The 21908-nt window shown below is 42.4% G+C and overlaps 1 protein-coding gene across 2 annotated transcripts; it reads right to left on the reverse strand.

The window, feature by feature from the left end:
- Positions 1–5658: 5658 nt before the first annotated feature.
- Positions 5659–20965, reverse strand: LOC142663759 (gastrula zinc finger protein XlCGF66.1-like). Of its 2 annotated transcripts, XM_075842589.1 has the most exons (6): positions 20905–20965; positions 12758–12896; positions 12529–12639; positions 11746–11919; positions 11540–11663; positions 5659–11445 (listed from the first exon to the last, which is right to left on the reverse strand). In XM_075842589.1, the coding sequence occupies exons 3-6, from the start codon at positions 12598–12600 to the stop codon at positions 11249–11251; spliced, it is 567 nt and encodes a 188-aa protein (XP_075698704.1). In that variant the 5' UTR covers positions 12601–12639; positions 12758–12896; positions 20905–20965; the 3' UTR covers positions 5659–11248. The 2 variants fall into 2 exon arrangements, with proteins under 2 accessions (XP_075698704.1, XP_075698705.1); XM_075842590.1 differs by lacking the exon at positions 12758–12896 and having other exon boundaries at positions 20905–20958.
- Positions 20966–21908: the final 943 nt, after the last annotated feature.

A 21908-nucleotide genomic window follows, 5' to 3' on the forward strand; every position in this document is an offset into this window, starting at 1 on the left:
TTTAACTTCATTGATGTAGCTCACAGAGTTCTTGCAAGGCCCTTACCACCAGCAGACTGTGACCACTAATCTTTAAGGCTATGTTCACACAGGGCGGATACGCTGCGTAAAAGCACACAGTGTATCTGTCCTGGAACTCGCATGGAATTCCGGACGAAAAAACGCACCAGATTTTGGTGCAGTTTTTCGGGCGGAATGACTGCTGCGGAAAACAGCAGGTTAAAAAAAAAGCAACTTATAATTATCCCTGGTCTTACGTAGTCATGGAGACGTGTCCCTCTATTGCCCAGCAGCCCGGCCTCCTGGGATGACGTTTCATCTCATGTCATGTGACTGCTGCAGCCTGTGATTGGCGGCAGCCAATCACATAGGATGAAACGTCATCCGAGGAGGCCGGCCTGGATGGAGAAGTATATAAAACGGATAAGTTTAAGCTTTTCTTTTGTTTCAGCTATTCCGCCGCAAAAAACGCAACATTTGAGATTTGTCGTGAGTTTTATCTCCGCATTGAATTCAATGGGGAAAACCCGCAAGAATAAAACAGCAATTTCACTGCATAATGCTGCGGATTAAATAAATCTGATTGTTCAAATCACATTCCCTCTACTGCTATTGCATTAGGCCTCATGCACACGAACGTAAAAACGCCCGTAATTACGGCCCATAGACTTCTATTGGCCACGGGTACCTTCCCGTTTGCTTACAGGAAGGTGCCCGTGCCGTTGAAAACTATGGAACATGTCCTATTTCAGACCGTAATAACGGCACAGGCAGGCCCATAGAAGTCTATGGGGCTCCTGTAATTCCGGGTGGCTACGTCTGTGCACATGTAATTACGGGAGCGTTGCTAGGCGACGTCAGGGGATAGTCACTGTCCAGGGTGCTGAAAGAGTTAAGTGATCAGCAGTAACTCTTTCAGCACCTGGGACAGTGACTACCGGAGTTAATAGTATTAAAAGTTAACTTACCCAGAACTCCCTGCTTCTTCCTCCAGTCCGGCCTCCCGGGATGATGTTTCATCCCATGTGACTGCTGCAGCCAATCACAGGCCAATCACAGGCTGCAGCGGTCACATGGACTGCCGCGTCATCCAGGGAGGTCGGACTGGATGTCAAAAGAGGGACGCGTCACCAAGACAACGGTATGTATGAACTTCTTTTACTTTCAATCGCTGCGGAAACTCTACCCGAAAGGGCTGCTCCTTCTCTCTTTCCAACCCTGATAGAGAGAAGGGGCTGCCGATTAGTGCAGAGAAAACGGGTCCGTAAATACGGGTGGAATATGGTTCGAATACGTGTGACAAAGGACCCGTATTTATGCCAGTATTGACGGGAGGAAAAAAATATGTTCATGTGCATGAGGCCTTAGGCTGCAGGTTTTACGCAATGAAATACAGCTACGTCGACAGAAAAATAAAAATGTTACGGCTCTTGGAATGCAACGATGGAAGAAAAAAAAACAATGCTTGGTCCTTAAAGGGGTTGTCCGGGCACGGGGCGTTTTTAATACGGAGGACCTATGGTCCACAGGATAGGTCCTCAGGATAGGCATGGACATCCGGTGCTCGGAATCAGCCGGAGCCGCTGATCGGTGCCGGAGCCGCTGATCGGTGCCGGGTCTTTATTTATAAAATCTGTTTTCATCTAAGGACGGTGATTTGTCAATTTCCCGTTTAGAGAACATAATCATTCTTTACATCAATGTTGTCCCACAATTGAGCATGTCATTTTTGTCTCACTTTTGTGGGATTTTTGATGTATATTAAGACTTGTTTTTTGTGCAAAACATTTTCCACAATCAGAGCAGAAAAACGGCTTCTCTCCAGTGTGCGTCCTTTGATGGATGGTCAGATACGTCTTCAATGAAAAACATGGGGGGCGTGGCCGAATGCCGAGGTGAGAGGTCGCATAACTCGGAGCTCCGCACCTAACCTTCCTTAAACCGGCTCACACAGCATCTCCACCGCAGAAAACAAGGAGATAAATCACAGGAACCGACAGACTAGTATCTTAGAATACTAGAATGGGGAAAGGCAGACCGAAAATACCGGGCCCGGCAACGCTTACCTCTTACTATCCGCCGGCGGGAACTTCACAAAATGGCGCCGGACGCTCCGGCAATGAGGAAATGAAGGAGTGTGCTGCTCCCACACTGACCCTCCACGGCACAGACACATCTCCCAGCCCTGAGTGCTCCTCGGACAGTCCACCTCTGCTGCATAAAACAGACAACAGGTCAGTGTTATCTTCATCTACAATACCTAAACTATGTGACCTGCCTGTTCTTACTCCCCATGAGGGATCAGTTATTAGTCTGGAGAGCATGAGGGGGTTAATGTCTGAACTACGCAGCTCTTTACAAAAAGACTTCCACACTGCTCTTACCTCTTTGTCCAAAGATATTAAAGACATAGGGGACAGAACATCACATCTTGAAAGTAAAATGGATGACTTCACTTCTGCATACAACACTTTGGTAGATGCGCAGAATGATACAGATGAAGACATAATGGCGGTTAAACTTAAACTAGCTGACCTGGAGGATCGCTCACGCAGAAACAACATCCGATTTCGTGGCGTCCCTGAGACCATTCTACCTGCTCAGCTTAGAGAATTTCTGATTGATTACTTCACTATCATTTTACCTGAAGCAGATCAGAGAGATCTAATCATTGATAGAGTGCGTAGACTGCCCAAAACCAAACATCTCCCACAAATGACACCAAGGGATGTCCTGGCAAAAATCCACTTTTACCAGACGAAAGAATCCATTTTAAAATTTGCTTTCAAAAATGCAAAACTTCCTGACCGTTTCACTGGTATATCATTGTATGCGGATCTATCCTCAGCCACTTTGAACCGTAGAAGAGAGTTTGCGCCATTTACCAAACAGCTACGTGAACATGACATACCATACAAATGGGGATACCCAGTCAAGCTCATTTTTACTAAAAATGGCGTCACTCACGTCCTCAACACACCTAAGGAGGCTGAAATTCTGCGGGAGAAATGGTTCCCAGAATCTTCAACATCGGATCAGCAGTCGCTTAAAAGAAAGACTCCTTCATTGTCTCCAGAGTGGACCACGGTTGGTTCATCGAAGCAATCATCTGCTCGCCAGAAATAAGGAATCAAGATTGCATTATAATATCACTATGCCTTATACTTATATATAAACAGATGGAGCGGGCTGCACAGGCGGGTACTGTAGTGATAATGGGAGATTTTAATTTCCGGGATATTAATTAGTGTCATGGTTCGGCTTCAACTGCAAAGGGGAGACATTTCCTCAACCTGTTGCAGGAAAATTTTATGGGCCAGTTTGTGGAAGACCCGACTAGAGGTGAAGCTCTGTTGGATCTGGTCATTTCTAATAATGCAGAGCTTGTTGGGAATGTCAATGTTCGTGAAAACCTCGGTAACAGTGATCATAATATAGTTATATTTTACCTATACTGTAAAAAACAAACGCAGGCTGGAAGGGCAAAAACATTTAATTTTAAGAAAGCCAATTTCCCCAGGATGAGGGCTGCAATTCAGGATATGGACTGGGAAGAACTAATGTCAAATAATGGGACAAATGATAAATGGGAGATTTTCAAATCTACCTTGGGTAATTATAGTGCAAAATTTATTCCTACAGGTAACAAGTATAAACGACTAAAATTAAACCCCACATGGCTTACACCTTCTGTGAAAGGGGCAATACATGACAAAAAAAGGGCATTTAAAAAATACAAATCTGAGGGTACATCTGCAGCCTTTGTAAAATATAAAGAGCTTAATAAAATCTGTAAAAATGTAATAAAATCAGCAAAAATACAAAATGAAAGGCAGGTGGCCAAGGATAGTAAAACAAATCCTAAAAAATTCTTCAAGCATATAAATGCAAAAAAGCCAAGGTCTGAACATGTAGGACCCCTAGATAATGGTAATGGGGAGTTGGTCACAGGGGATCAAGAGAAGGCAGAGTTACTAAATGGGTTCTTCCGCTCTGTATATACAACAGAAGAAAGAGCAGCTGATGTAGCCGGTGCCAGTGCTGTTAATATATCAGTTGATATACTGAATTGGATGAATGTAGATATGGTCCAAGCTAAATTAAATAAAATAAATGTACACAAGGCCCCGGGACCAGATGGGTTACACCCTAGAGTTCTTAAAGAGCTTAGTTCAGTTATTTCTGTCCCCCTCTTCATAATATTCAGAGAATCTCTAGTGACTGGTATAGTGCCAAGGGACTGGCGCAGGGCAAATGTGGTGCCTATTTTCAAAAAGGGCACTAGGTCTTCGCCGGGTAATTATAGACCAGTAAGCTTAACATCAATTGTGGGGAAAATGTTTGAGGGGCTATTGAGGGACTATATACAGAATTATGTGACAATAAATAGTATTATAAGTGACAGCCAGCATGGTTTTACAAAGGACAGAAGCTGTCAAACCAACCTGATTTGTTTTTATGAAGAGGTAAGCAGAAGCCTAGACAGAGGGGCCGCTGTGGATATAGTGTTTTTGGACTTTGCAAAGGCATTTGACACTGTCCCTCATAGACATCTAATGGGTAAATTAAGGACTATAGGTTTAGAAAGTATAGTTTGTAATTGGATTGAGAATTGGCTCAAGGACCGTATCCAGAGAGTTGTGGTCAATGATTCCTACTCTGAATGGTCCCCAGTTATAAGTGGTGTACCCCAGGGTTCAGTGCTGGGACCACTATTATTCAACTTATTTATTAATGATATAGAGGATGGGATTAATAGCACTATTTCTATTTTTGCAGATGACACCAAGCTATGCAATATAGTTCAGACTATGGAAGATGTTTGTGAATTGCAGGCAGATTTAAACAAACTAAGTGTTTGGGCGTCCACTTGGCAAATGAAGTTTAATGTAGATAAATGTAAAGTTATGCATCTGGGTACGAAAAACCTGCAAGCATCATATGTCCTAGGGGGAGCTACACTGGGGGAGTCAATTGTTGAGAAGGATCTGGGTGTACTTGTAAATCATAAACTAAATTTCAGCATGCAGTGTCAATCAGCTGCTTCAAAGGCCAGCAAAATATTGTCGTGTATCAAAAGAGGCATGGACTCGCGGGACAGGGAGGTAATATTACCACTTTACAAAGCATTAGTGAGGCCTCATCTAGAATATGCAGTCCAGTTCTGGGCTCCAGTTCATAGAAAGGATGCCCTGGAGTTGGAAAAAATACAAAGAAGAGCAACGAAGCTAATAAGGGGCATGGAGAATCTAAGTTATGAGGAAAGATTAAAAGAACTAAACCTATTTAGCCTTGAGAAAAGACGACTAAGGGGGGACATGATTAACTTATATAAATATATGAATGGCGCATACAAAAAATATGGTGAAATCCTGTTCCATGTAAAACCCCCTCAAAAAACAAGGGGGCACTCCCTCCGTCTGGAGAAAAAAAGGTTCAAGCTGCAGAGGCGACAAGCCTTCTTTACTGTGAGAACTGTGAATCTATGGAATAGCCTACCGCAGGAGCTGGTCACAGCAGGGACAGTAGATGGCTTTAAAAAAGGCTTAGATAATTTCCTAGAACAAAAAAATATTAACTGCTATGTGTAGACATTTTTTACTTCCCCTTTCCTATCCCACTTCCCCTTTCCCATCCCTTGGTTGAACTTGATGGACATGTGTCTTTTTTCAACCGTACAAACTATGTAACTATGTAACTATTGTATGTATGGTTACCTGGATACAACACATTTTATTTTTCAGCATTTCAACTCCTGAGAAGGTTAGGTAGGCACTGCTGTTACATTTTATTATTGTAATGTACTACCACCCTCACCACTTGCCAAAAACCCAAACAAGGTTTTGGTATGTTCACTTTGAACAACATTTTGTGTTCACTTTACGGTTCTACTGTTATATAGTTCCGCTTATTCTGTGTGAAATGTATAGTTTGCAATGCACATTACTCGGTGCACTTAGAGGAGTAAGATCTGATCATCCCTTAAAGGAGACGAATGCGGAATCTCAACGCCTCTCACCTCCATACACTGCACTCCACAATCTCAAATACAATGGTATTTAAAATCTCTTCCATAAATGTTAAGGGCCTCAATAGCCTGTTCAAACGCTCTCTTTTGTGGAGAGAATGTAAGGCACTTAATTGCGACATTTGGTGTGCACAGGAAACACATCTTTTAGACAAAGACTCCCACAGGGTTAAACACACCCAATTCCCCCATATTTTCTGCACTCCCAATGCACACAAAAAGAAAGGCACCTTAATCGCTATTAAAATTTCATTGGCTTTTCAGTTGACCCAGGTTACCTATGACAAGTGGGACAGATATATAATTCTACAATGCATTATCAACAACGAAAAATTCACTATAGTATCGCTATATGCTCCGAACAAACGTCAGGGTAAATTTCTTAAGCATCTACTCAAACGCATTGAGAATTCCAGGTATGGAGCCCTCGTTATATGTGGAGATTTCAATAAGGTACTCAATCCCCAGTTAGATAAGAGCCACTGTAAGCCAAAAGAGAAAAACACTGATGTATACAATATTACTTATAGGGAAAATCTCTACGACACATGGCGAGCGTTTAACCCTTCCGAAAGGGACTACACTTTTTTTTCACACCCCCATAAAAACTACTCGAGAATTGACTTTATTATGTTAGATCAATGGTTACTTCAACGAGTACTTAACCCTTCAATTGGCCTCATAACCTGGTCGGACCGTGCCCCGATATCAGCCCTTTTCAAAGAAAAATGTAACAATGTTCCCACCTCTCCCTGGCGGATAAACAATTCCCTTCTAAACAATGTAACTAGCAGCGACCAGATAGAAAAAGCACTGACCGACTTCTTTGATCTCAACGACGCTAAGGACACCTCAACTTTTAATAATTGGTGTGCCCATAAAGCCGTTATCAGGGGACATCTTATCAAATTGTCATCAACCGCCAAAAAAATAAGACAGTCCAAAACACAAGAACTATTAACAAACATTAAAAAACTTGAAGATCTCAATAAATCAGCAACGTCCAGAAAACTGGTTTTAGAATTAAAACAATTGAGAAACCAACTCCACCAACTGTTATATCATAAATGTGAATATGCATTGAGAAGAACTAAGATGCGATACTACTGGCAGGGCAACAAGGCTGGGAAAATGTTGGCCAACAAATTCAAAAATAAAACTAATAAAACCGAAATCCCCTTTATTTTTGATAAGACAGGGGGAAAAATTATGAACCCTCAAAAAATAGCTGAATCCTTCGCTGACTATTATAGCAACTTATATAACCTTCACAATGACCCAAATACTATCCAACCCTCACAGCAGATGATAGATAATTTCCTAAAATCTGTTAAACTGCCTCTAATATCAAGTGAACAGCTAGCCAAACTGAACGCGCCCTTCTCACTTCTAGAAATTCAAATGGTTCTTAAACACCTCAAGATCAATAAGTTTCCCGGGCCAGACGGCCTAACAAACGAATATTTCAAAAATTTCTCCCATATTCTTTCACCACATCTGGTTTCAGTGTTCAACCAAGCAACCGATATTGGCACCTTTCCTCAGGAAATGCTTCGGGCCCTTATAATAACCTTACCCAAACCTGGCAAGACCCCAGATAAACCTGAAAACTTTAGACCGATATCTCTACTCAATAGCGATTTACTCTAAGGCCATAGCTAACAGATTTGTTGATATTTTACCAGCACTAATCAAAAATGATCAAGTCGGCTTTATTAAGAATAGACAGACAGTGGATGGCACCAGAAGGATTATAAATCTTCTCCATTATGCTGAAACACACAACGTGCCCTCTTTGCTCCTGTCGCTAGACGCAGAAAAGGCATTCGACAGGGTGCATTGGGGATACTTGAAATCGGTGTTAGACAAAATAGGTATTACAGGTCCAGTTGGACGTGCCATCTTGGCTCTTTATTCGGGACCCTCCGCAGCAGTATATACAGCTGGCTTCCTGTCCTCTAGCTTTACAATCACAAATGGCACTAGACAGGGATGTCCACTCTCCCCACTGATCTTTGCCTTGCTCATGGAACCTCTAGCTGAAAAGATCAGAACATCCGATCTGATTAAAGGTATAACTATTGGTACATATGAACATCGCATAGGCCTTTTTGCAGATGACGTCATCATAATGTGCGCCTCCCCGTTGACATCTCTTCCAGAAATAGAAAAAATCCTCTGCAAATTCAGCAAAACGTCTTATTATAAAATTAACACAACAAAATCCCAAATATTAAACATGGGTCTTCCTAAGAAAACTGTTAAATATCTCAAAAATAAATTCCCTTTCAAATGGGTAGAGGGGGCCCTGCCCTACTTGGGTATTAACCTAACATTTCCTATCTCGTGCATGTTTAACCAAAACTACATACCTTTGCAAAAGTGTATAGAAGAGGATTTACGCAGCTACAAACATCACGGAGTGTCTTGGTTAGGTAGGATTGCAGCGATCAAAATGCTATCTCTTCCCAAAATACTTTATTTCTTTAGGAATGTTCGTATAAGTGTGCCTATAACTTATCTTACAAAGCTACAATCTGTTCTGATGAAATTCATATGGGGCAAAAATAAACCGAGAGTAAAGGCAGAAATTCTTTATAAACCATTGCAGAAGGGGGGAATGGGTTGCCCATCAGTATTACAATATTACCGTGCCTCTATAATGGACCAATTAAAATCCTTATGGTCCAATGACATATCGAAGTTGTGGGTATCTACCGAATCCTCTCTATTAGGGAAAATACACATCTCGGATATTCTCACTGCTTCTTCTCTCTTTGGTACTCATGTACAATCCACGCATCCCACTATCAAAGCAATTATGGATTTGTGGAATAATTTTGTACGCAGAACTGACTTGTACTCAACAAATTATAATAAATCAAATGTTATTATCTTAATGGCCCATATACCAGATCTTGACATATCAAACTGGATGGCCAATGGCTTACATATATTGTCTAACTTATGGAAAAGGGACCTGTTCATAACCTTTGAAGATCTTACCCAATCCTATTCTGTACATAAACACGACTTCTATAAATACTTACAGATCAGACATGCGACTTCTTCTCTACCCTTTCCTCTTCCCTCCATATGCTCTCCCTTACACAAATGGATGACCTCCAACTCCGCATCCAAAGGCAACATCTCACACTGTTACAGACTGATACTCAGTTCATACCCTGACGCCCTTCAAAATTATACTCAGAAATGGGAACAGGACTTGAATATTACATTCTCAGAGAATCAATGGGCCCTAGCGTTTACTGCCATTGCTTCCATTTCAAGATGTACTAATCATATAGAAACTGCTAGAAAGCTTTTATATAGATGGTATCTCACCCCGTCGAAACTTTCTAGATACTACAATGTTTCAAATAGCTGCTGGAGATGTAACGCCGTAGGGACCATGAAACATATTTGGTGGGACTGCCCCCCCATTTTGGCTTTCTGGAAAAGAATTACCAAATTTTTATCTTCAATTTGCGGGTACCCGATAATTCTGAATGCACCCTTGACTCTTTTAACCATAGACGCAGATAACTTTGACTGGACACATAGAACAGTTATTTTACACACATTAATTGTAGCAAGGTCCAAAATTGCACAAAATTGGAAATCCAACAAAATTCCTACTATGTCGGAAATCATACAGGGAATTAATAACAACTGTTGGTTTGAATCCATGATTGCTTCCTCACTAAATAGGAAAAAGGTGTTCGATGATAGTTGGGATGTGTGGATTACCAGCCGCCATTGTAAAGCGTTACATTGACTCTTCATTCTAAGACTTCGCTGCACCTACATTCTATCTATACTGCCTAATTGTACAAATAATTGCGGAAATGTTAAAATGTTAAATTTTGTTTTTCTTATTTTCTTTTCTTTTATTACCTTCAAAATCAAATGTTATTGACATATTTTTGAGTGATTGTAACTCAATGTATGCACTTCATTGCCATGTTATTTTATAAATTCACTTGAAAAAATTCAATAAAAATAAATGTGATAAAAAAAAAAAAAAAGAAGAAAAACATTTCCCACATTCGGTGCAGGAGAATGGCTTCTCCCCTGTGTGGGTTTTCCCATGGTTGACGAGACTTAGTTTATGAGCAAAGAGCTTCCCGCAATCAGCACATGGATATGGTTTCTCCCCTGTGTGAACCCTCTGGTGTCTTCTAAGTTTTGATCCACTTCGAAAGCATTTTCCGCATTGTCCACATTGGAACAGCTTATCCTCGGTGTGAGTTTTCTTATGTTTATTCAGATAGGATTTTAGTGGAAAACATTTCCCACACTCAGAACATGAACACATATTATTGTCCTTACTATCTGTACTAGGTGAATTGACGCTCAATCTAATAGAAGAACATTCCTGGTGGTCAGAAGAATCGGATGATAAACCTACACTAACAACCCTTGGAGAAGTGACGTTTTCTCCTGGAGAACCTTGAGTGATGTTGCTGTTGTCCAGTATACAGTCTGGAGATAAAAAGAGACATCCTTCCAAAATATTTTTGCTGTCCTCTCCATCTGTGAGAGCAAATGTAAAGATGTTAAATGTAAAGATCTCTTATCAAAGTGTCAGAGTAGAAAGTTATGACAATGATGATAGATGTCACAGCATTTCCAAGGATGGCAGGAGTCCAAAAGATGATGTTGGCTCCTCGTAGCCCCTACTGGACACTTCTCACATACCAATGCTACCTGCTCATGATTGTTTGTATTTGCGTACTGAAAACAATGGATCCATTGTCCGTTTTTTTGCGGTACGACAGTATGTCCTCCGCATCCGTCCCATTTGTTCCATAGGTTTGACTTGAATGGGCGAGACCGAGCCACAAATACTGACAGGAACAGGACCTGCTCTGAGTTTTGTGGCCCGGTCCCACTCAAGGATCTGTGAAGAACATGGTAGTGTGCACGGAGCCATAGAAATGAAGGGGTCAGTCTGCCGTCCGTTACAATACGGATAGCACACTGACGAGAAGAACGGTCGTGTGCATGTAGCCAAGGAGAGTTCATAAAAAGAGATTGTTTTAGTCACTGAACAGTTTGTGGTTGTCGCTCACCTGGGTAGATATTGTTAGAAGTTTCTTCCTTATTACACTTTTGATCCTCCCACACATACTCCTTGTATCCTCCGTCTACATTCTCAACTTTAATATGAATATTTCCCTAAACACTCACATAAAATATTACAAATTATTTCCTCAGTTAATGAGCTGAAATGTAACAAATTATTAGGTAATATTGGCAAAGCATGAAGTGCACATTCACCTTTATGGGATTTGACGAGACTTTGGTTCCACCTACGTGATGACCCTCTGGGACGTTGTGATATTCCTGTGGACAATCCCGGGAAAACACAGAACTGGGACATCTCTCTGATGGATTTCTCTTACTGGATATACCTGTAGGAGACACATACAGTGGAAGACATTGTTTATATGTAGTTATCAAGTGATGGGTGTATCTTGTGGACTGTCAAAAATGCTCTCCTCTTACCCGGTAATGTGAGGGGCCGGTGGTCCTCCATCATGGCGTCCCTGTACAGATCCTTGTGTCCTTCTATATACTCCCACTCCTCCATGGAGAAATAGACGGAGACATCCTGACACCTTATAGGAACCTGACACACAATGATACAGTCATCACCCCGACACCTTCATAGCGTTACTATATAATGTCCCAGCATTCCCGGTAGTCCTCACCTCTCCAGTCAGCAGATGAATGATCTTGTTGGTGAGGTCCAGGATCTTCTGCTCATTGTTTCTCTTAGGTATCAGTGAAGGCTCCGTGATGGTACTGGTCCATCTTCCAGACATGTGGGGACAGCTGTTGGGGGATAGAGAGTCACCAGAAGTTTTCTTCTCTACTGAACAATCCTGGATATCGAGATGGAATATACAAGAGAATCAAAATGAACAGGAAGTTCTTAGTAAACATTTTGATTGTATAAGCCCACTTGCCTCCTCATGGCGACTTCTTTTAAGTGGGTGCCGCACCACATGGCAACCAGTGCTACCGCAACACCCCTCCTGCAGAGCGAGCAACACAGTCCCCAGGCTAAGACACCTTATGTTGTAGCCCACAGATCAGTCCATAGTAATGCATCCAAAGGATAACTGAATGCAACCACCACCAGGTAACTCAGTCCAGGTATAGAACAGGTGAATGATAGGTTATTAACCCCTTAATGAACAGCCTATTTTCGGTTTTTTCAATTTTCGTTTTTACCTCCCACCATTCCAAAAATCATAACTTTTGTAATGCGTGTCCACCGCGGACTGTTTAGGAAGGTGGAAGCAGCATTAGGGGGTCAGTCAAAATGCTAGTGGGCGCTACCTTCACACTATGCACCAGAGAAGATTTGTTACAGCATTTATATTTACAAATCAATTATGATGACGTGATCTTTTGCTTTTTCTATAATATTGTCCGTAGGATAAAAAGATAAGAGAAAGGACATATACATGAGTCCCGGATTATTTTACCTCTCCGGTAAGAAGGTAGATTATCTCCAGGGTGACGTTCAGTATCTTTTCCGTTATGTGTCCCTTATCCATCACAAAGAACAATGACGTGTAGATGGTTTCGAATGAGATCTACAAATAAAGAGATGATAACTAGATGATAGAATTATGAAATGTTAAAGGGACACTCCGGCCAAAACTAACCTCTCCCATGTGCTGCATTCTGGTATTCCATGTGTCAGTCTCTCACCTGTTATTTATCTCTATATATCAGACCGGGATGGTTGCTTAGCAGCAGTGTGAATCCGGCTCGGTGACTACTTTCTCTACTTGGGTCTCTGGAGATCTATGTGTCACCCGTCACAGGCTTCAGCAGTTTCTGTACCGCACTAGTTATACACAGGGGGAAACAGAAACTTCTATCATCAACTGCCACTGATACTTAGACAGGTTCCTGTCACACAGGTGTAGAAGAATATAGTGCAGCCTCCCTGTCTGTATACTTATGGTTTCTCAGCTTATTTAGAAGAATATAGAGAGCATAATAATCACAGTGTCCCCCAGCATAAAGAAATTATATGGTCTTTAGCTGGTCATGTGATTGATAGCAAAGCAGAGAGGAAGAGAAAGCTGGGGAAATCTAAGAATAAAGATGGAGGCTTTTTTAAAGCACGGACAAAAAGTAAGTACAGTATACATAAAAGAAGTGTAGAGTGATATATACAGCCAGGTGGGGGTGCAGACATGGAAAGTTGTGCTTCCACTGGAGCTCTTCTTTAATTTCTAGTTCCGTGTCTTTTGGCAGTAAGGAGAAAATACAGCATGTGGGAGGTGCGAGACAATACTATATGTATAAAAGTACGTGAACACCCCACCTAATTATTGAGCTTAGGTGTTTCAGCTTCACGCATTGCAAACAGGTGCATAAAATCAAGCCCACAGCCATGCAATCTCCAGAGAAACATTGCTAGTAGTATGGGTCGTACTGAAGAGCTCAGTGGCTTTAAACATGGCACAGAACAAGAACTGTGTGTCAGGAGCTTCATGAAATGGATTTCCTTAGATCGCCATGCACAATGCCAGGCGTCAGCTGGAGAGGTGTAAAGCACGTCGTTCTCTAGAGTGATGAATAACGTCTTGTTATCTGGTAGTCTGATGGGTGAATCTGGGCCTCTGAACGTTACCTACAGGAATACATAGTGTCTACTGTAAAATTTAGGGGAGGAAAGATAAATATCTGGGGATGGTTTTTAGGGTAAGGCTACATCTCTTATTTCCATTGAAGAGTAATGTTAATGCTTCCACATAGGAAGACATTTTGGACAATTGTGTGAACAGTTTGGGGAAGGACCTTTCCTGTCCCAGCATGACTGCGCCCCTGTAAGCAAGGTCCATAAAGACATGGTTTGATGAGTTTGTTGTGTAGTGACTCGAGTGGCCTGCACAAAGGACCATCCAACACCTTTGGGATGAATTATAACACGGGTTGCGAGCAAAACCTACTCATCCAATATCAGTGCTTGTCTGTGGGAATTTGTGCCCAATCAGCCAAAAAAAAAGCATCTGTGAGGTCACACTCCAAAATCTTGTGGCAAGCCTTCCCAGAAGAGTAGAGACTGTTAAAGCTGCAAGAGGGCAATGATCGAGAACGAGGGTTCATATGGCAGTAAAACTTCTACCGATCGCAAAATGATGGCATAACCCAACGATATGCCATCACTTTGTGTGAGATCCGCACAGTAACAGCCAATATCCTGTGGCCTTCCTCTATCTATCAGAAGTTTAGTCCAGATGGGCCTGAGCTGTCTATACGTGTCTGCAGGAACATGATCAAAAGATGGTCTCTTGGTTATGGCCATGTCAACTTCCAGAAGACGGTGAGTAATGGTCATTACATTGTGATATGTACCCGGTAATGTAATAAGTGGTGAAATATGACACCCGGACCCCACACCGATCAGCTGTTCGGGCTGCCTCCGCGCACCGGATGTTATGTATAGCGGCCATGCTGCAGAACTGCAGCTCTAGTCCCATTCACGGCCGCTATACTGTGAGCCATCTGCTTCCGGAACGGACCCCCATCAATGATATACCGATGACCTATCCTGTGGAAAGGTCATCAGTATGAAAAACCGCCCCCTGCCCGGACAACCCCTTTAATTCTGGAGCACTGAACTCTCTTTAGCCGTGGGAACCTTCCAGTATTAGGGTATGTGCACACGATGATAGGCTTTTATGTCTGAAATGACAGACTGTTTTAAGGAGAAAATAGCTGCCTCGTTTCAGACGTAAATGCTCCTCCTCGCATTCTGCGAGGCTTCTCTGACAGCCGTAAATTTTGAGCTGTTCTTCATTGAGTTCAATGAAGAACGGCTCAAATTACGTCTGAAAGAAGTGTCCCGCATATAATGTATATAAGTGTCCTGCATATAATGTATATAAGTGTCCTGCATATAATGTATATAAGTGTCCCGCATATAATGTATATAAGTGTCCTGCATATAATGTATATAAGTGTCCTGCATATAATGTATATAAGTGTCCCGCATATAATGTATATAAGTGTCCTGCATATAATGTATATAAGTGTCCCGCATATAATGTATATAAGTGTCCTGCATATAATGTATATAAGTGTCCCGCATATAATGTATATAAGTGTCCCGCATATAATGTATATAAGTGTCCTGCATATAATGTATATAAGTGTCCTGCATATAATGTATATAAGTGTCCCGCATATAATGTATATAAGTGTCCCGCATATAATGTATATAAGTGTCCCGCATATAATGTATATAAGTGCCCCGTATATAATGTATATAAGTGTCCTGCATATAATGTATATAAGTGTCCCGCATATAATGTATATAAGTGTCCCGCATATAATGTATATAAGTGTCCCGCATATAATGTATATAAGTGTCCTGCATATAATGTGTATAAGTGTCCTGCATATAATGTATAGAAGTGTCCCGCATATAATGTATATAAGTGTCCCGCATATAATGTATATAAGTGTCCCGCATATAATGTATATAAGTGTCCCGCATATAATGTATATAAGTGTCCCGCATATAATGTATAGAAGTGTCCCGCATATAATGTATATAAGTGTCCCGCATATAATGTATATAAGTGTCCCGCATATAATGTATATAAGTGTCCCGCATATAATGTATAGAAGTGTCCCGCATATGATGTATAGAAGTGTCCCGCATATGATGTATATAAGTGTCCCGCATATAATGTATATAAGTGTCCCGCATGTAATGTATATAAGTGTCCCGCATATAATGTATATAAGTGTCCCGCATATAATGTATATAAGTGTCCCGCATGTAATGTATATAAGTGTCCCGCATGTAATGTATATAAGTGTCCCGCATATAATGTATAAGTGTCCTGCATATAATGTATATAAGTGTCCCGCATATAATGTATAAGTGTCCCGCATATAATGTATATAAGTGTCCCACATATAATGAATATAAGTGTCCCGCATATAATGTATATAAGTGTCCTGCATATAATGTATATAAGTGTCCCGCATATAATGTATATAAGTGTCCCGCGTATAATGTATATAAGTGTCCCGCATGTAATGTATATAAGTGTCCTGCATATAATGTATATAAGTGTCCCGCATATAATGTATATAAGTGTCCCGCATATAATGTATATAAGTGTCCCGCATATAATGTATAGAAGTGTCCCGCATATAATGTATATAAGTGTCCCGCATATAATGTATATAAGTGTCCCGCATATAATGTATATAAGTGTCCCGCATATAATGTATAGAAGTGTCCCGCATATAATGTATATAAGTGTCCCGCATATAATGTATAAGTGTCCCGCATATAATGTATATAAGTGTCCCGCATATAATGTATATAAGTGTCCCGCATATAATGTATATAAGTGTCCTGCATATAATGTATAAGTGTCCTGCATGTAATGTATATAAGTGTCCCGCATATAATGTATATAAGTGTCCTGCATATAATGTATATAAGTGTCCCGCATGTAATGTATATAAGCGTCCTGCATATAATGTATAAGTGTCCCGCATGTAATGTATATAAGTGCCCCGCATATAATGTATATAAGTGCCCTGCATATAATGTATATAAGTGTCCTGCATATAATGTATATAAGTGTCCTGCATATAATGTATAAGTGTCCTGCACTTCTTTTGACGAGGCTGACAGCTGTCAAACGACGACGCGTAAAAATACAAACGACGACGCGTAAATGACAGCCTTATTTTCAGACGTAAGACGAGGCAGAATACGCCTCGTTTACGTCTGAAAATAGGTCGTGTGAACCCAGCCTTACACTTGAAGATCTCTGACCAAAAATGGAGCCAACTCAGCGTTCTGTAAAAAAGTCAACTTTATGGTCCAGTCAGGTAATGTCCTTGTCAGAGGTTATAATGTTGTCGGTCATTATAATGCCTGAACTGAAGTGTCCACATCTCACCTGACCCAGCTGCTCTCCAGACACTGATACCTTCAACATGCTCAGAACTGACGCTGTGCCGAGAAAATCCTGACAATCCACCAAAAACTTTCACCAAATATTTTTTATCAATGCCAGATTAGGGGCCGTTCACATATGACCGTTTCTCCTGTCAGTTTCCCTCCGGCGTGTTGCAGAACAGCCATAGTGAAACTGATGCTAGAACGGATCCCATAGCTTTCTATGGGATCTGTCCTGGCACAGGGAACATCAGTTGTGGCTCCGTACAGTGATAGACCAGTGCAGGAACCAGGATCCAAAAACGTTACCTGCAGGGTTTTTTTGTCTGGCTCCCAGGATGTCCGGCGCCGTATCCTATCTATTTTAACTGTGGCCGGATGAACGCCAGGTGCTGCCGCATCCACCTTCCAGCAGCACCCGGCGGAAAGGCGGCCAGGGGTATGTCCCGCTGTCAACTGTATCTGCATCCTCAGGACGCAGATAGAGTTGAACCCAATTCTGAAGCAGGTAACCATCAGCTCCCTGCTTCAGAATTAGTTCAGAGCGGAGAAGCAGAGGGAGCTCCTCCGCTTGCTGAGGACTCTCTGGCCACAGCGCTACCTACGGGGAAGCCCTTGACGCCACTGTCCATATATGGACAGTGACGTCAGTGGCTACGGATTGGGCGGAATCCCCGTTGCCGATGATCTTGGCTCCTAGGGGAAACCCCTGAGGTTAATGTCCATATTTGGACATTGACGTCAGGGGTCTCCTCCTGGAGCGGAATCTCTGGCCAGAGTCGGCAAGGGGATTCCACTCAAGGAGTAGACACTGACGTCAATGTCCATATATGGACAGTGGCGTTAGGGGGTCCTTATTGAGGCAATCCCCGGCCACAGCATTGGTAATGCTGTGGCCGGGGATTCCGTTTGAGTAACCCCTGACGCCACTGTCCCTATATGCTAGAGGGAGCTTGAGTGGTGCTATCTACAGGAGAAGGGGGGTAGCGCTACAAACAGTGGAGGTGACGCTATCTACAGGGGGGCGCTGTGTGGCACAATCTACAGTGGGCGCTGTGTGGCATTATCTACAGGGGAGTGTGGCATTATATACAGAGGGCACTGTGGCATTATCTACAGGGGGTGTGGCATTATATACAGAGGGCACTGTGGCATTATCTACAGGGGGTGTGGCATTATATACAGGGAGTACTATGTCATTATATACAGAGGGCACTGTGGCATTATCTACAAGGGGTGTGGCATTATATACAGGGAGTACTATGGCATTATATACAGAGGGCACTGTGGCATTATCTACAGGGGGGGTGACATTTTCAGACCCTAGACGACCTTTTTGGTGGACCATTGTGGTAAAAACTGATGTTAAAAACGGATGACAACGAACGACAACTGATGGTTTTGTAGTAAAAATTGTGAAAAAGTCTGATGCAACTGATACATTTTTGAATCGGTTTTTGCATCAGTTGTAATCACTTGAGAAAAAAAAACTGATGATGATTCAATTGATATATGTGAACGCACCCTTAGATGGAACTTCAAACAATGTAACAGTGGCCATCAGCTGTTAATCAACTGTTATGGGGGACTTTGACTGTTGCTGTTATGTGGGCACTGTGACTGTCACTGTTATGGGAGCACTATGGCTGTCACTTTCCTGGGGGAGAGTTGGTTGTCCCTGTTATGGAGGACTTTGACAGTTACAGTGCCCACATAACAGCAACAGTCAAAGTCCTCCATAACAGGGACAGCCAACTCTCCCCCAGAACAGTGGCAGCCATAGTGCTCCCATAACAGTAACACTCACAGTGCCCACATAACAGCAACAGTCACAGTGCCCACATAACAGCAACAGTCAAAGGCCTCCATAACAGGGACAGCCAACTCTCCCCCAGAACAGTGGCAGCCATAGTGCTCCCATAACAGTAACACTCACAGTGCCCACATAACAGCAACTGTCAATGTTATGGGAGCACTTTGGCTGTCACTGTTCTGGCAGAAAGGTGGTTGTCCCTGGTATGGGGGCCCTTGACTGTTGCTGTTATGGGAGCACTATGGCTGTCACTGTTCTGGGGGAAGAGGTGGTTGTCCCTGTTATGGGAGCCCTTGACTGTTGCTATCATGTGGGCACTGTGACCGTCACTGTAAGGGTATGTGCACACGACCTGTTTTCAGACGTAATGGAGGCGTTTTACGCCTCGAATTACGGCTGAAAAGACGGCTCCATTACGTCGGCAAACATCTGCCCATTGCCTGCAATGGGTTTTACGATGTTCTGTTCCCACGAGGTGTAATTTTACGCGTCGCTGTCAAAAGACGGCGCGTAAAATTACGCCCGCGTCAAAGAAGTGCAGGACACTTCTTGGAACGTATTTGGAGCCGTTTTTCATTGACTCCAATGAAGAACAGCTCCAATTACATCCGTAAAAGACGCCGCAAAAAACACGAGTACATGCAAAAACGTCTGAAATTCAGGAGCTGTTCTCTTCTGAAAACAGCACCGTAATTTTAGACATATTTTGCGCTGTCGCGTGAACATACCCTTAGGGTATGTTCACACGGTCTATTTTCGGACGTTTTTTCCGGCCGTAAACTACCGAAAAGCGGCCGAAAGATCGAAAGCAGAAACATTGATTTCAATGGGAAAATGGTGTTCTGTTCCGACAGAGCGTTTTTTGCAGCATTTATTTACGCATAAAAAAAACAGCCGCGAAAAAGAAGACAGGTCACTTCTTGGGACGTTTTTAGAACCGTTTTTCATTGATTCTAGCGAAAAAAGCTCCAAAAACGGCCGTAAAAAAGCAGCGAAAAACGCAGTGAAAATCGCGAGTGGCTTAGAAAAATTCTGAAAATCAGGAGCTGTTTTCAAGGGAAAACAGCTCCTGATTTTCAGACGTTTTTTGAGCCACTCACGTTTTTGCGACGTTTTTATGGCCGTTTTCTGATCTGTTTTCAATAGAGTCAATGAAAAACGGCTCCAAAAACGTTCCAAGAAGTGACCTGCACTTCTTTTGACGAGCCGTCATTTTAAGCGCCGTATTTTGACAGCGACGCGTAAAATTACACCTTGTCTGAACAGAACATCGTAAAACCCATTGCAAGCAACGAGCAGATGTTTGTAGGCGTAATGGAGCCGGTTTTTCAGGCGTAAATCGAGGCGTAAGGCTGGGTTCACACAGAGTTTTTTGCAGGCGGAATTTCTGCCTCAAAATTCCGTTTGGAAGTTTAAGGCAGATTTTCCTCTCCCTGCACGCCGATTTTCACTGCGTTTTTCGCCCGCACCCATTGAGCGCCGCAGGCATAAAACGCCGCAAAATATGCTTTCTCTGCCTCCCATTGAAGTCAATGGGAGGTCAGAGGCGTAAACGCCCGAAGATTGGGCATGTCGCTTCTTTTTCCCGCGAGGCGGTTTTACCGCTGGCGGGAAAAAGACACCTCCTCCTCCCATTGAAATCAATGGGAAGAATTTTCGAGCCGTTTTTGACAAGTCTTTTTGGCGCGGTTTCCGCATCAAAAAACGTGTCAAAAAAACTCTGTGTGAACATAGCCTAAAATGCCTGAATTACGTCTGAAAATAGTTTGTGTGAACATACCCTTATGGCTACACTGGTGTTAACACGGTTACATAGGAGAGGGGGGTGTCACAGGGGCTCTGAAAAAAGATCAAATCTCTGTTTTATATCTCCAAAAAGTGTGAGGTTTGATTCTGGAACATGTAAATGGTAATAATATAATAATGTTATGTCATAGCACCACCTAGTGGCCATAGTACAGACTGCGTTCATCATCCGCCTGATAAGCATTTTAGTAAAAATCTCACATACAAAGAAGCTGAATATGTTTATACTACGCGCATCATGCGTCACACACTGACACCTAATAAACGGACAGGAAAGATTCTGACTGTAAATACCTGAATGATTGCCTCGCTTCAACCCAGAAGTCATAAACGTCACTTCCTGTTTGTGTGTTCCAGTCATTTTTCTTCCGGGTACTCAGATGGCCTACCAAGACAGTTGCCACAGTGACCACACGAGGCCGCTGTTGCTACTGCACATCTTTTGTGCTGTCTGCATCATATAAAACTAGGTCTATAAATTCCCTGCAGTATTGCTAGATTATTGATTAATATATACCATATCGGAATAACTTGAAAGTAAAAAGTTCCCTGCAGTGACCACACGATGGCGCGCTGCTTCTCCTTGTATCACTAGGCTGCCTGCATTAAATTGAATTTAGTGAGCATTTCACAGCATTGACCACACAATGGCGCTGCTGCTCAGCGTATATCTAAGGCAGCCTGAATTACATTGAATTTATTGTGCATTTCTCAGCATCGACCACACGATGGCGCTGATGCACAGCGTATCACTAGGCTACCTGCATTATATTGAAATTATTGTACATTTCTCAGCATCGACCACACGATTGCGCTGCTACTGCATGAATTACATTGAATAAAGTGAGAATTTCCCAGCATTGATCACAAGATGGCGCTGCTGCACAGTGTATCACTAGGCTGCCTGCATTACATTCAATTTAGTGAGATTTCTCAGCATTGACCACACGATGGCGCTGCTGCTTAGCGTATCACTAAGGCTGCCTGCAATACAATGAATTTAGTGAGCATTCCCCAGCATTGACAACACAATAGCGCTATTGCGCCGTATAGCCAATGCAGCCTTCCATAAGTAATAAGGTCGTAAAATATAGTCAGTAGTACCAGCGATGACCACATAATGGCGCTATTACTTCATCCATGAAAGTAAAGAGTTCCCCGCGGTGACCATACCGTGGCGCTCTACATTATACTTTGTAAGTTTTTTCCTGCAGCGCATCATCTATAGAGGCTGTTCCACTTGCATTATATAACTAGACGAGACACTAGAGTCTGCTGAGGGGCGTAACTAGGAAAGA

Source organism: Rhinoderma darwinii, chromosome 11, assembly GCF_050947455.1.
Source record: "Rhinoderma darwinii isolate aRhiDar2 chromosome 11, aRhiDar2.hap1, whole genome shotgun sequence".
Classification (NCBI taxonomy): domain Eukaryota; kingdom Metazoa; phylum Chordata; class Amphibia; order Anura; family Rhinodermatidae; genus Rhinoderma; species Rhinoderma darwinii.

What these genes read in the sequence shown, in the direction of transcription:
- LOC142663759 (XM_075842589.1), bottom strand. Translation starts at nt 12,600, where the DNA reads ATGGATAAGGGACACATAACGGAAAAGATACTGAACGTCACCCTGGAG. An exon ending in TTCATCTGCTGACTGGAGAG is followed by an intron (nt 11,664 to 11,745) that starts GTGAGGACTACC and finishes ATTGTGTGTCAG; the next exon opens with GTTCCTATAAGGTGTCAGGA. An exon ending in CCGGCCCCTCACATTACCGG is followed by an intron (nt 11,446 to 11,539) that starts GTAAGAGGAGAG and finishes TGTCTCCTACAG; the next exon opens with GTATATCCAGTAAGAGAAAT.